Below are 15,110 nucleotides of genomic sequence, written 5' to 3'. Positions count from 1 at the left end.
GAACCAAAGTTTATTTATTTATTATTATAAATTATAATTATTGTTTTGTTGATTACTATTAGTACCAATAGTACCTACCTAAAATTCTTATTTTCTTATTATTTAAATAATAATCAAACAATACTTAAAGCATTGTAGCAGTAGTGCATAATTGTTAAATTTTATATCGGTTTAATAAACAAATATTTTCATATACTTAACTAATATTATTAGGTTAAGCATATTAAATAAAGGAATATAAAATCAATTGTAAATAAAATAATAGTGTTTGAAATTTTTTTGATAATACTTCATCAATTCACAATATTAACAAATAATAAAACATTTTTTTTTTTTACTTAGAAAAATTGATATTTATTACATAGAAATTACACTAATTAATTATGAAGATGCTTTAATATTTTTTTCTGTTTTGTCCAAAAATGTAGCAAGATTAATATCGTTTGATGACAAACCACTCACGTCATGTGTGGATAATGTGACTTGTACTTTATTGTACACATTAAACCATTCAGGGTGATGATTCATTTTTTCACTTTTCAATGCTACTTGAGTCATGAACCCAAATGCCTAGTTATTAAAACATAATTAAAATATGAAATTAATAGAATTATCAAATGAATATATAATATACATACTTGAATAAAGTCAGAGAATACAAATTCTTTGTAAATGGCATCTCTGTCTTTCACTAATGACCATTGATTAGAGAATAATGGTTGGAGTAATGTTTCTCTTTCTTCTTTAGTTAATAGACTTGGCTAAAATAATTAACATACATTAGGTGCACTCTTATAATATGATAAATTAAATTCTTAAAATAAAAATTAATATTAAATGTTATCCATATTTTAGATTCTCATGAATGCAACTATTGGTTTTACAATATATGTTATTATTGTTATCACTCATCACCTTTTGAAGAAATAAAAATTAAATCCTGACTTTGAGGGTGATTTTTAGTACTAAATTAGATTTAATTGAGGAAGTACTTTGATAATTTAAATCAAATAATATTCTCAACATTTTTAAAATAATTGCATAAAATCAAAGAAGTTGCCTGCTATATAATAAATGTTGAATGTTTTTTATTGAATAGATTGCAATAATGTATGAATTAAATTAAAATTAAATGTACAAAAACCATAACAAACAGAAACAGTTTGTTAGCATACACTTTTAAGAATTTTATGTTATATATAGCTAAATTGCATAATTGGTATTAGTGATTTATTTTTCTCTTAGTACCTAATACAGTAGATTAAACTGTTTTCCTATAAAATTAAATATAGAATATAGCTAGCAATTAGTATTAAAATATTATTTTATATGATATTATTACTAATGTTTTTAAATTTCACTTGGTATAGAAAATTATAATTTAAATAATATTGGAATATTTTACAATGGTATGGTTAATATTTTTTAAATTATAAAAAAATGTATGTGACTTTACAACCAAACCTTTTTTTCAAATTTCATTAACACAAATTTATGAAGAATTTTGTACTACAAAATGATGAATATATTTTTTAAGCTAACAGATATTGTAAATGTTTAAAAATAAAACGTTTGACCATGTTTTTTTGATATTTTTTAATTTTTGTATGAAAACCTATCAGAAACTTTGTATACAATTTTAAAATTTTAGCAATACATTTTTATTGTAGTTATTAATACCATAGATTTTATTTTGACTGTAATTGAGTTAAATAAATGCTTTACGAGTTAAATAATAAATAATAAAAGATATATTTATTTCTGGTAAGTACATATTATACAATAAAAAAAGCAAATAAATAATAAATATTTAATTAATCATAAGCTTGTTATGGATACCTAAATAATTAATATTAGTTTAATCTATAGAAAAAAAATTGCCGTTATTATAAAAATATACACCTATTTATAATCCCATATTTTTAATAAAAATAATGATAATTGTAACTCAGTGATTCATGATCTTTTTTTGAATGATGAAATAATTAATAATTACAATGTTTTAAATTTTTATTCAACAATAAAGTTTTGGTAAATTATATAATAACTTGAAATGTTTATAGACGGTTGTACTATTTAGTGTTTTGGAAATTGATAAAAGCCAAAAGGTTAAAATAATGAAACTAAAAAAATTGTTGATTTTATGGATTTTTTTCCATAAATTTTTTGATGAAATACTAAGTTCATAAAAAATTTGTTGAGAACCACTGATGTGCATACATACTTAAAAACAGTAGATGTTATAAATGCTGCTTATATAACTATGAATACATTCAACGATAGTTGACCACACCCAGGATTTGTGCTTGGTTAATAAACTATGAGAAACTCCTACTCACAAAAATTCACCTTAACAGATAAGTTTGGCAGACTGCCACCCCTTTAATATGGTTTAAGTTGAGGGCCTCGCAGGTGCAGTCTCGGTGGCCCTGGTTTAATAACACTAGGTACTGACCACACCCCAAGCTTTTATGAAATTTTTTTAAATTTTTAACATTATGTTTGCTGGTAAAAGAATAATTTGCATTTAAAATACTGACATGTGAAAAGCTGTTACTAGACAGAAAATTAATTTATATTTATGATTTTTGACTTCGAGTTACACTCTATTATAACAGTCATTTACCAAGATCGGGATTTAATATCAAAACACATAATATATTATTTACATTGCACACCGTATACCACAACACTTTTAATAACTCACCATTTTTCTGGTACGCTTAGTCGAATATTTAACTACACTACGGAGTAAAGGTATCCACGAACTGTTGAAGAACACTGTCGTCATTCAACTGGTTGTAAAGAGAAAGTAGATTGTCCGATTATAATAATTTTACGTAATTTACTAATATTTTAATGTATATGGGATTAAAATGCCGAACAGCGTTCAACCTAGGTTATCGGCTCGTTAATTAATGACAAGTCGTTTTTGTCAATTGATTTATAATTGTAGATGTTACCAAGAAACGACTTGGCTGAAAAACTTAGTACACTTATTATATTTTTATAGTCAATAGTTGTTAGTTATTACTCGTTATATCTTTTCCACTCGGCAATAACAATTTCGCTTATCAATCTAAACCATAATTTTCATGATCGACACTGTCACGTAATGATAAATGATAATGGAATCATCTTGTATGATTAGCTGCTGACGTAAATTCAAATGATATATTGTTAATATACTATTATTTTATACCATTTTTATTTTATAATATATTATATAATAATATTATATTAGAATAGCATTAGTCATTATTACATTATCTTGGTACTCTGTACTCATGTACATCATATTACATAACACATAATAATTATGTCAATTAAAGTATTTAATATGATATAACATTAGATAGGTACATACATCATAAATAACTGAATTTTATTACATTTATGCATTTGTATCGGGGGTTATTCGCCATCATCATTATCGTTTTTAAAACTATTATTTACATTTAATTAAATTGTAATAAAAATTTGATATTCTTCCCTGGAAAACGACATGTCCGTTTTGGATCACTAGATGACCAAGCCGAAATTACTTAACACGGAGTAATCTAGAGTAACTTTTTTCTGCGAAAATTAGTAATTATCGTATAAACATTTAAACGATATCCAATTTAACTAGTTTATGTGAATGTAATATACTCGTTTATCTTATTAAATAATATATTAATATTAGTATGTTTTTGCTCAAATAAAACATTTTACAAAATATGAATGAAATTTTAAATATTAGTAAATTTGGCGAAATATGACAATTATTGATGTATATATTCCATCTATTTTACCAGTCTGGCTACCCTGTAGAATCGGGATCGTACTATCAAAAACCTATGGTTCGGCGTCTGTAGTTCTAAAAAATGGAATATTTCATATCACATGTATACTTATATATTTGTAAACGAATTATTTTTTTACAATGATCGAAACCCAATTGTTAGTTGACCGTTTCGATTTCCACTTTGTAGTTCGCTTGAAGAGTATGACTATTCGAGTTAACTGCTAGGTGTTTTGGTACATTTCGAATTGAGTACAGCAATTTTTACTAACAATTTATTATAGTTTAAGTACCGTTTTTCGTCTAACTTAACATTTCAATATAACATACGGGTGTTTACTTTAAAAATTGTCAATACTTTTTCGCACTAATTATATTAAAATTTTTTTAGTTATCGTTTAAATTACTTTATTTCTACATCAATAAAATGGGTGAACAAAACATTTTAGACAAGTCTATGAGAAGTGTTTTTGGTATGTTTATTGAATGGTTCTGTAATGTATTATTTATTTAAAATAATAATTTGTCAAAATTTTAGTTGGAAATATTCCATACGAGGCAACTGAAGAAAAACTAAAAGATATATTTAATGAAGTAGGACCAGTTATGTCATTCAAGTAAGTTTTGTATTAATCAATTTTTATTGTTATTTAAAAAAATGGTTTCTTTTAGATTGGTATATGATAGAGAAACTGGTAAACCTAAAGGTTATGGTTTCTGTGAGTATAAAGATCAAGAAACTGCACTTAGTGCCATGCGTAATCTTAATGGCTATGAAATTGGAGGTCGTACTCTACGTGTAGACAATGCTTGTACAGAGAAATCCAGACTAGAAATGCAATGTAATTTTTTATATGATTTTCTTATTTAAATAAAATAAAGCACATTTTAAATATATATCTATTATACTATTATAGCATTAATGATGGGAATGCCTACTTCAGAGAGTCATTATGGTGATGCTGTTAATGCAGAAAAAGCACCTGAGATAATAAATAATGTGGTTTCAACTTTACCACCAGAACAGTTGTTTGAACTTATGAAACAAATGAAAGAATGTATTCAAGTAATATTTATAAACAAATAAATAAATATTTAATTTATTTTAACTGATATCAATATTTAGAATAATCCTGTAGAAGCTAGAAATATGTTACTTCAAAATCCTCAACTTGGTTATGCATTGTTGCAAGCACAAGTTGTAATGAAAATTGTGGATCCAGAAGTTGCTAGGGTAATTATAATTTATTTATGTAATGATTTAAATTAATATTTAATGAAATTGGATATAATATATAAGAAAATAATTTTGATCACTGATTTGTACTTTTATCTGTTATATGTTATTATATTTAAAACCTTTGCTGACCAATGGGACATTTTAGTCCTCAATACATTTTACTCATTTAAATTCTATATTATTTTCATTATGTTTTACACTCAGTCTGCAAAGGATTAATTAACAATTTTAATTTAATTAAATTTAATATAATTTTGTAAAATATTATTTATTCATTACTTAAATTTATCTCAATACATTTAATGCATAATAAATTATGTATAACTTAATTATAATGATAAAAAATTACTTCTTTATATAATAAATAAGTATAAAGTAAGTATACATAATTAAATATATAAGTAATATTATGATTATTTTTTAGACTATGCTATATCCTGTTCATAAAGTTCCGCCACCACTACACAGTTCTAACGGTGCATCAACTTCAAGAGCTCAGTCAATGCCTCAAACATCTAATAATGGTATTATCATTTAATAGAAAAATGTATTTAAAAACTTAAATTTTGCGATTCAAACTCGTTCTAAATCTGACAAAAATGTTCACAAATAAATAACTTAAAAATTACTTACATTTATTTTAGATAATATAGATTGGCAACATAATAATATGTATCACGGGCAAATTTCAAGCCAAGATTTTAGGCAGCCACCACCGCCACCATTCAAGAATGAACATCCTCAGTCATTTATGTAAATAATATGAAATAATATATATCCTAATAAATAATAATTATAAACAATTTTATATTATTTAAGGGCTTCAAGAGATTATCCACGGTCATCAACAATGGATTCAGATAACCGATCATTTGGAGATATTTATAACAGAGATCGCAGAGTTAATAATAGTTTTATGGCAATGCCACCACCAATGATACCAGAACATCAAGTACCTTCACGAATGGTTCAGTCTTCTCAATCTCAAGTTCAACAAGCATCTAATCAAACAGTTAAAACTTCTGATTCTGAAAAGGTAATATAATTTTCAATCTAATATTTGTATGACATGTATAAGCTAAACATAATATTTTTTTATTTTTTTAGGCTGCTTTGATTATGCAAGTATTACAACTAACTGATGCACAGATTGCAAAATTGCCTAATGAACAACGCCTAAGTATACTTCAACTGAAAGAAAAAATTTCTATGTCTTCTAAAAAAAAGGATTAAATCTCATTTAGTTTTTATTTGATTTTGTATACGTTATTTTCTACTTTGACATTAATAATATTTAAACTTAAGGTAATTAATAAATATTTTAAAAATGTATGATTATGAGTTTAATAAAATGGTAATTATAATACATAACATTATAATTAGATTTTAATATTAAAAAAATAAATTAATATCATTTTAAATAGGTATTAAGATAAAAACCCTTTTAACTAATTTGAAAATAAATGAACTGAAAATCTTTTAATATTATAGATGAATAACATTGAAGCAACTACATTTAATATAATATAAATGTATTAAATGTATAAGTTGTCTATATTATAGTTATTATAATAATAACATTTTATAAAATGTTATTACCAAATTTTTATTGATGAAACTGAATTTCTGTGATTGTACGATACTACCACTGTCATTTTATCATTGCCATTTGTATATTTATTCGTTTAATGTTAATCAATATTTTTGATCATGATCTTTTTCAATTTTCATTTTACACTGTAAAATGTTAATTGTTTTATACATACTTATTTATTTACTGTATACCTAACAGACATATGCTCTCTAGTAAAAAAACAAATGTAATTATATATATCACACACATAGACTAAAAAGTATAAATATTGAAATACTAATGATAATTACAAAAATAATTAGCTTTAATTGAACAGAAAACAAAGAAAAACAAAGTAATTTATATTTGAAACTATATTAATATTATGTAAAAATACAACAAAAAATCATATTTAATACAACATTATATATTTTTTAAACTTTTATAAGATATTTATTTCAATAAAATCACCAGACAGGAAGAATTTTGAGTGTTAAAAACAAGTGAGAATCAAATTCAAAAATTGATATTACTTGGGCACTTAAAGTATTATTTATTTCAACAGATTTTTAAAACTTTAAGTAAATTAATTTATAAAACTTAGTATTGTGTGAGATATGATTAACTTGTGATTATTATTTAGTTCACTTTAAAAAATTCATAACATTATTAGAGAAGTAAACCATTATTTTAGTATTGAAAGAAATGAGAATTAATTTTTGAATAAAGTATTGTATAACTTGGAATTTATAATAAGTAGCAGAAAGTTTCTTTCATATTATGACTAATTTGTTTAAATTTTATTAAAATTTAGTTTGTTCATGGCAAAAACATATATTCTAGCATTATTCGAAAATAATAGGATATTAATAAAAACATCTAAAGCCGTTGGTAGATTATTTATGAAAATAAAAAAATAAAAATGAACTAATGAGTGCAGAGAAATCTTGCAAAATTTTAATTAAGGTTTTGCTTTTTGGATCTCTTGGATATGAAAATAACCATTCTAGGAAATAAGTTGCCTACTTCAAAAGATTTTAATTTTTGTTATAATAAATTATGACCAACATAATTAATCATCTTCTTGAAATCAGTAGTAAACCTTGATTTTTAGCATTTATTAGATAGATCTAAATTTTGGATATAGTAATAAATTAGTTGAAATATTGCGTTTTGTTAAAAAATCATAGTGTAAGAGATTAATAAAATTAATTAACAAATTAGATATTTTTTGAAATAATAGCCTTGAATATTTAAGGTATTGAGAGTTTAAAAATTGGTTTATGATTGTTAAATTATTTATATCATGAGATTTATTAATAAGAAAATTTGAAACTTACACAATTTGGATACACATCAATGGAAAAAGATGAAAAATTAATTATTAAGATGTAGTTTAACCTAATTTAAGGGTTTAAAAACATTATTAAAATAATTATTTAAAATTTTTGAACAAATATTATTTGGTCCTATTTTTTTAATTCTCTTTAAACATGATAGGTTTACTTCTAAATATTATCTCCTTAAATTATTCCAGTTTGACATTAAGATTAAAATCGTAATCAATATTGGTTAGTTTCATTGGGATTGTTTGAAAAAAGATACTTAATTGAGTTATATTATTTAAATTAAGAAAAAAGATAATTTTATGTGTACAATTTTTCTATATTCTGTAGATTAATTTTTTTTAAATATATTTTTAAAATATATCATGCATACTACTTACATTTACCAAGTTACCTATAAAATTAAAATTTTGTCGTTTTATAGCCCATAATCTTACATAACTGGTAAATATAAATAACTAATGATTTTCAAACCTTAAAACTGAATTTTTATGTATTTATTTAAATATTTATAAATATGCTAATTATTTTGTATCAGGTAGACAATATATTATTTTAAAACATTTTGATCACATTAATCCTCTATAATTATAAATTATTACTTGGTAGGATATTAATAAAACTACTGTAGAATAATAAATACATGTTAGAATATGCAAATGTTATTCAGTTTCTTACAATTGTTACTTTTATCATATTTAGATTTTTACTATTTTTTCTTTTATTTTGTAATAATAATAGTATAACTTATATTATTTTGAATTTTAGTTTATGTCTCCATTTGTTTAATATAAAACTTACTAAACAATATTAATTATTTCAAAATAGATGCAAATTTATAAATTAAAATAATTCAGAATTTACGAAGAAAAAAAAGAACTAAAATTTTGTGTGTAAAACAATAAGTCTACATTTTAAATATAAGGTATATTTTATTGGTACACTGACATTCAAATTGGCAACTGACATATAAGGCTTTTAGATATAAAATAATTTATCATAAATTAATGTTTATGTCAATCTATGTGGCAATTGAAGAGGAAGCAAGTATCCTGTCATATTCATTATTTTGTAACCGATTGTAGTATCAACGTGCCATTTCAATCTACATGTACGACAAGTAACTTATTAACATCAATAGTTATGCAAACATTTAAAATGGAAAAAAAAATGGTAAAGAAACGCATAGTACTTCAAAACATTCAACTAGAATTTTTTTTTAAAAACTACACAATATTAAGAGTGTTTCTAATAAAATTGTTTCAAATAGAATTTAGATTTTAAATAAAATAAAAGTGTTGGTATACACTGCCAAACCTGTGGAGAACCTCTTACAGTCAAGTATCTTCTTGTGTACTTGTGTACTATCAAAACTATTGGAAAGCTAGAAAAAGTCTAGAAATACCGAACAACCTCTTTAAAGCTCTTGGTCCAATCGAAGAAAAAAATCAACAAAATTATTTAATTTATAAAATATATTAATTTTCATAATTTAATCTAGAAAATCCAATGTATTTATTCATATATAACTAATATTTATCATTATTGAAATTAATAACCCAAGTTGTTGATACTGTATTAAGAATAAATAATTATAAAAAAAAAATATTTTAATAAGTTTTACTATTTAACCATACTATAACCTTCTTCACAAGCAGCAATCCATAGTAACTAAGACAAAATAAGTAATACCAATACGTTATTGCTTGTTTTTATTATGTTAATATACTTATTACAAAGATATTTCAACTGTGAATCAGGAAATATGCAAAATCATCAAGCACATTATCACTATTATGGACACATGATTTATTTTTTTGTTGTTTTTTCAAACTTACAACGTATATACATGTATCAAAGTTGTTTTTAACAGAACCAGTTTTGTATCATTAGTTTCAAAAAATAATTGTTATATAATATTTTCTGCAGATATTCATATTTCATCTTTATAGACTTCTTAATAATTTACAATCAATTATACTATTGGTGTAATATATTTTATTTTTATCAAAACATTGAATAGTTTTAAAATTCACATTAAAATAAAATAAAAGCTTATCAATATTTTTGAAATACTTTCTATTTGTTTTTGAAACTTTTTCCACATTTTAACGTACATAACTTAGTATTAAATACTCAATATTTATTCATCTATCTATAGGTATTAAATTTATATTAGAAAAATTGTTTGATTAATTTACATTAATTCTTTAGTTACACATTGTATTATATGATATATCTGTGCAATGAGCTCTTTAGTTAAAATACATGTTATCAAAGTAAAACTAAATATATTATTTTTACTTTAAAAGTAGAAATAGATATTATGTTTTGCGTATTAAGCCATATTTGTGGAGTAAACTACCACAATATATTAAGAAATAACTCCAATTTGTGTGTACTTATATATTTTCTGCTTTTAAAATAGATAAAACAAAAAGGGGCTAGTTAATTATAATTTATAAGTAACAAAAACTTTGATAAAAAAAAAAAAAAAAACATTACAATTTTAAATTCTGTGAGTGAAAATTGAATTTGTTGTTTTAAAATGTTATAAAGCTAAATAATATTTTTAACGTCGTTTAAAATATTTGTTGAGATGACACTGAGACAAACTTAAAACGTTTAAATGCTTTTATTTGTTCAATACTTAGAAGTTCCTGCGTTTTTGGTAAAAACAGTAGAATAATAAGTAGAATGTATAAAAAACTATTAATTTTAAATAAATAAATTACAGTATATGGATTTGTTAATTATAAGTAACATATATATTATAAATGTACAAAATTAAATTTGTTTAAATGATTGAGAGAAAATTATAAATTTCTATTAAAAATTGAATTGGCAGTAATTATTAAATTAAATAATTAAAAAACGCATTACTTTTTTGTTTTGAGCTTAATTGAATTGTTTAATTTATTAAGAACTAAACCTATTGTATATATATATATATATATATACATATAAAACTAAAATGTAATTAATTTAATGAGTCAGTATTAATAAAAAAATAATTAAGAATTTTAACCTCTTAAAATTACATTTTGACCATAACATTATCGTTTGTAACGGTGTTTTTTACTTCTTGATTCATCTGAACTAGAAGAACTAGTTCGTTTACTTTTGTGTTTTCTGGAATATGAATGATGTGATGGAGGAGATCGACTTCTTCTTGATCTATAATTATGTGGCGATCTTCTATCATAATGTTTTGAACGTGACCTACTCCTATATCTTGGATGCGACTTACTACTCTTTGATATTGAATAAGATCTACTTCTATTTCTAGAACGCGATCTTCGTTTTCTCTTTACACTATCTGCATTAGTTTTAATCGAAGATTTTGATTTTGTTTTATCGCTTTTCTTATTTTTATTTTTATAGTCTGTATTATTGCTCTTTTTACTAACACTACTCCTTGATGAACTAGAACTTGACGATCTTTTGGATTTAGATTTCTTTTTTTTATGTCCATTTTTAATATTCAAATCATTAGATGATTCTTTTTTTACTTTATCATGCCCTTTGACCATTTTATCACTAGATTCGTCATCTTCAGTACGTCCTGAAATTTAAAATCATTATTTTAGTTTAATAAATTAAGACATTATAATAAATAGTTTGATACTTTAAGAATAATTTTAAAACTATATTACATAATATAATAGTTTATACTTGGTATTAAAATTATAAAAAAAAAAAAAAAACTCAACACAACCAACCTCCTTATAATTATTAAAAATACAAAAATATTTATTAGATATAATTAATTGATTTTTAACTATTTTTAATTCTGGAATAATTAAATACTTAACTACCATGCTTGAAATAAATTTTTTATTAAATAAATCAAACATATTTTTACCTTTTTTCTGAATGTTTTCCACTGTTAAACTACTATTATCATTAGTTTCTCCATTGAATTTGATACTATTATCAAATTTAGACCTCACAAGTTTTTCTCGGTCTTCAAGCTGATCCAATTCTATAAGTATTTTCGCTTCAATATAACTGAACTCACGTTGACGTTTTAATATTCTTTCCTAAATATATCAATTATAAATTATTTTAAATTTAAATTTAGAGATAATACATTAAATTAATTAATTGAAATTTAAAACCAAGTAAAAATGTAATTTACTTGAATAGCCTCATCAGAATCATGTTTTAATTGTTTATGACCAGATGCATGCTGTTCTTCATCACTTTCATCAGATGACCCAGATTCTGAACCATAAACTCCAAGTCCTTTAAAAAAAGTTATTATTTAATGCAAGTTAATATATATTATATACATATATATTTATATTAAAAAAAAAAGTTTTTGTAAAAGTCATACATAAAAATATTGATTAAAATTATAACAAAATAAAAACTTATAATAATACTAATAGTAAATAGTAATTGGTTTGATTTATGGATGACTGAAAATAGTTTCATAAAGTATATTTAACTTGGATTCAAGTCATTTAATTAGCACATTAATTAAATGTATATTATATTTATAAAATAATTTTAAAAACTTACCCAGCTTACCAGCTAATGATGTTTGGTTTTGATTCACTTGATTATCTGTTACATGGCATTTTGTAATTTTGATAATAATAGATTAAAATATAAAAAAAATATTTTTGTTTACTCATACATTAATTTACTAATTTACTTACGATTCCAACTGTTTTGTGAGGAGTTTTAATTATGTAATATATTACCTGTTTGTAAAGTATTTTTTAGCACATCTTTGACTACATTTAACATCATTTCATTAGTAACATCCATTAATAACTTTGTTAGAATTTTCCGTAGACTTAACATCTGAAATGATTTAATTCAATTACAATTATTATTATAAATATTTTATAATTCAAATAAAAGAAACAATAATAACTCTTAATTATTTTTGTTTGTTGTAAATATGAGTAAATGTTAAAAACTGTATTACCGTATCTTCCCAGATTTGAGCTTTAGTCTTACGTGGAATGAGAGGAGAAAGATCATTCTTCACAAACTCAGTTTTTCTAGGTTCATTTTCATTGATATAATCAAAAGACGCCGGTTCAATATCGTCATCAACCATTTGAGTTTCATGGTCCATATTCATAGGTGACTAAAAAATTTATAATTATTATATTTTTTCAATTAAAAAAACTTAAAACAAGATGAATAAGACAATAATATAAAAACAGTAGATACATTGGGCAATTCCTGGGTAACATTTTCATTTGAGAAACTAGAATAATCAGATTCACTAATAGATTGTTCTTGCTCAATTTTTCTTCGTTTTTCTTTTTCCATTTTTTCTAGTCCTTCTCGAATCCAAGCAGGCAATTGCTTTCGTTTAGCAGCATCTGATAAATTATGAGCCAAAAGCATTATAGCAATGTAATTTAAAAAAAATTTATTCTGTTGTTAGTTTAGTAACAAATTAACGCTTACCAATAAACGATGGATCTTGAGTTCTATCATCTACATTAGGAACTATATTAAGTTTATTCCATTGATCTGGTTCAGTAGGTGGCGGTACTCTAGTATTGGGACCTACCCAATAATTCTAAAAATATATACATATAAATAATTAATAATAATTTATATTTTCAAAATTATAAAACTTACATTGGGCGTAAATGATTTATTTGGTGTCATCATTGGGTAAGGTGGAGGTGGTTCAGATAATATAGGAGGTACAATAAAAGGAGGTCTAAGTGAATTAATTGACTCTATCATAGGTGGTTTAGCAGATAGAGCTGATGAAGAAGATGCCCAATTCCAATTCCATTGTTGTTGTTGCTGATAAGTCCATGTATTCCAAGCACTAGGTTTTTCAATATTATTTCCTAGAAAATAAATGTTTAAGAAAAGTGTTTACACCCTTGTTGGTTAACTACTTACGTATAACTGGACTGACAATACTATGATTATTTAGAGTTGTATTTGTTCCTGGTACTGTGTTTGAAGTGTTCTGAAGTTCTACGCGATGACTAGGTAAAGCATGTTCAGAAGTTGGGATTCTATTTTGTTGTCCAGGTAGCATCGGAGGTGGCGTTTCTTTCATTTTGATCCATTGTTGAGCTAAACTCGCCCAATCCACTAGAAAATAGTTTATCTTTAATATAATCCTTACAACAAACATTTTACCATATGCGTGTACCTTGTTCATTGGTCATATTTTTATATAAAGCAGGATTCATCCATTGGTTTCCATAAGCCATGTTTGTTGATGATGGATCCGACCACATAGCTACAACAAACACGATTAAAAGTGAATACTCAAAATAATTTTGTTAAGATCAAATTTCAAAGCGTAGAAATTTATAGTTTGAAAAATCTCATATCAGTACGCCCAATGTGTTAAATGGAAAATTTTAAACGCGACTGAGAAATTTATATGACTTACTATTTCATACGAGTATATGATGACGTTGAAAACAATTTCAAGGACCGCGTCGCATACCCAAGTAAACAACGTCTGAGAATTACTAAAATATCAAAAATGTCGTGTGCGTCCGACAAGTTTCGATCGGTTCAAGAAAAATTTGAGGCGGCAAGCGCACGATGTTAGTACCGAGTACTAAATGTTGAGGTCAAAATTGTAAGTTACACATTTATAGTTAACTATAGTGACTAATATTCAACACTCAAAAGCAAAGACTTAACTTCAACAAAACAACTAAAAATGGTCTCGAGTATTACACTATTACAATGTAGTATTGTAGTGATATACTGGTATTAGTGTACAATAGTCAGTAAGGTTTACGGTACTCGCATTATCAGGGAAGTTCGATAAGAAAACGCCAACATTTTTGTACCATATTACCGTGTGGTATAAAAATCCCGGTCTCCTCCGTGAATGTATAGACATTTGTAATCTCCTTCGCGGACGTATAGACTATAGAGTATAGACGCTTGTAAGTTGTAATCTCCTTCACGGACGTGTAGACGTCCTTTCCACAGAGAACATTTTGATAAAATATAATAATATTCAGTACATAGTACATCAAAATATATAAGTATAATAATTACTACCGTTATTATTTATTAGTTAATAGTTATTCTTATTACTAGTTATTAGTAAAGACCGGGTTCCCGACGTTCCCGTGCAATTACATCTTTTTATGGATATCCTAAATTCTATAAAAACAAACTACAAATCCAAATCAAGAGATGTAG

At 24.3% G+C, this 15,110-nt stretch overlaps 3 protein-coding genes across 3 annotated transcripts; 1 reads left to right on the top strand and 2 right to left on the bottom strand.

Moving 5' to 3' along the window:
- Positions 1-347: 347 nt before the first annotated feature.
- LOC112591627 (pterin-4-alpha-carbinolamine dehydratase) lies at positions 348-3,067 on the bottom strand. Its single transcript, XM_025335498.1, has 3 exons — positions 2,708-3,067; positions 639-761; positions 348-570 (listed from the first exon to the last, which is right to left on the bottom strand). Exons 1-3 carry the CDS (start codon positions 2,789-2,791, stop codon positions 382-384), a joined length of 396 nt encoding a protein of 131 aa, XP_025191283.1. The 5' UTR covers positions 2,792-3,067; the 3' UTR covers positions 348-381.
- A 782-nt stretch (positions 3,068-3,849) lies between these two features.
- On the top strand, positions 3,850-6,293 carry LOC112591615 (cleavage stimulation factor subunit 2-like). The gene is made up of 9 exons (XM_025335480.1): positions 3,850-4,257; positions 4,323-4,401; positions 4,457-4,626; positions 4,702-4,850; positions 4,911-5,018; positions 5,449-5,548; positions 5,669-5,777; positions 5,844-6,060; positions 6,132-6,293. The coding sequence occupies exons 1-9, from the start codon at positions 4,212-4,214 to the stop codon at positions 6,255-6,257; spliced, it is 1,104 nt and encodes a 367-aa protein (XP_025191265.1). The 5' UTR covers positions 3,850-4,211; the 3' UTR covers positions 6,258-6,293.
- Positions 6,294-10,928: 4,635 nt separating this feature from the next.
- On the bottom strand, positions 10,929-14,689 carry LOC112591559 (arginine/serine-rich protein PNISR-like). The gene is made up of 12 exons (XM_025335402.1): positions 14,338-14,689; positions 14,092-14,181; positions 13,833-14,030; positions 13,557-13,777; positions 13,380-13,494; positions 13,137-13,291; positions 12,886-13,050; positions 12,656-12,758; positions 12,471-12,515; positions 12,085-12,191; positions 11,809-11,986; positions 10,929-11,508 (listed from the first exon to the last, which is right to left on the bottom strand). Exons 2-12 carry the CDS (start codon positions 14,177-14,179, stop codon positions 11,000-11,002), a joined length of 1,884 nt encoding a protein of 627 aa, XP_025191187.1. The 5' UTR covers positions 14,180-14,181; positions 14,338-14,689; the 3' UTR covers positions 10,929-10,999.
- Between the last annotated feature and the right edge of the window lie 421 nt (positions 14,690-15,110).

The sequence above is a fragment of the Melanaphis sacchari genome, unplaced genomic scaffold (assembly GCF_002803265.2).
Source record: "Melanaphis sacchari strain LSU unplaced genomic scaffold, SCAv2.0 Contig13_pilon_pilon, whole genome shotgun sequence".
NCBI classification, from domain to species: domain Eukaryota; kingdom Metazoa; phylum Arthropoda; class Insecta; order Hemiptera; family Aphididae; genus Melanaphis; species Melanaphis sacchari.
The sequence above is the reverse complement of the archived record's forward strand: the minus strand, read 5'-3'. Positions and strand labels throughout refer to the sequence as shown.

Excerpts from the sequence above, each read along its gene's own strand:
- LOC112591627 (XM_025335498.1), bottom strand. The coding sequence starts at position 2,791 with ATGACGACAGTGTTCTTCAACAGTTCGTGGATACCTTTACTCCGTAGT. Across the intron at positions 762-2,707 it reads CTAAGCGTACCAGAAAAATG|CCAAGTCTATTAACTAAAGA; the intron begins GTGAGTTATTAA and ends TAATTATTTTAG. Across the intron at positions 571-638 it reads TATTCTCTGACTTTATTCAA|GCATTTGGGTTCATGACTCA; the intron begins GTATGTATATTA and ends TTTAATAACTAG.
- LOC112591615 (XM_025335480.1), top strand. The coding sequence starts at position 4,212 with ATGGGTGAACAAAACATTTTAGACAAGTCTATGAGAAGTGTTTTTG. Across the intron at positions 4,402-4,456 it reads GGACCAGTTATGTCATTCAA|ATTGGTATATGATAGAGAAA; the intron begins GTAAGTTTTGTA and ends GGTTTCTTTTAG. Across the intron at positions 6,061-6,131 it reads AAACTTCTGATTCTGAAAAG|GCTGCTTTGATTATGCAAGT; the intron begins GTAATATAATTT and ends TTATTTTTTTAG.
- LOC112591559 (XM_025335402.1), bottom strand. The coding sequence starts at position 14,179 with ATGTGGTCGGATCCATCATCAACAAACATGGCTTATGGAAACCAATGG. Across the intron at positions 13,051-13,136 it reads TTACCCAGGAATTGCCCAAT|TCACCTATGAATATGGACCA; the intron begins GTATCTACTGTT and ends TAAATTTTTTAG. Across the intron at positions 12,516-12,655 it reads AAAAAATACTTTACAAACAG|ATAATCAAGTGAATCAAAAC; the intron begins GTAATATATTAC and ends GCCATGTAACAG.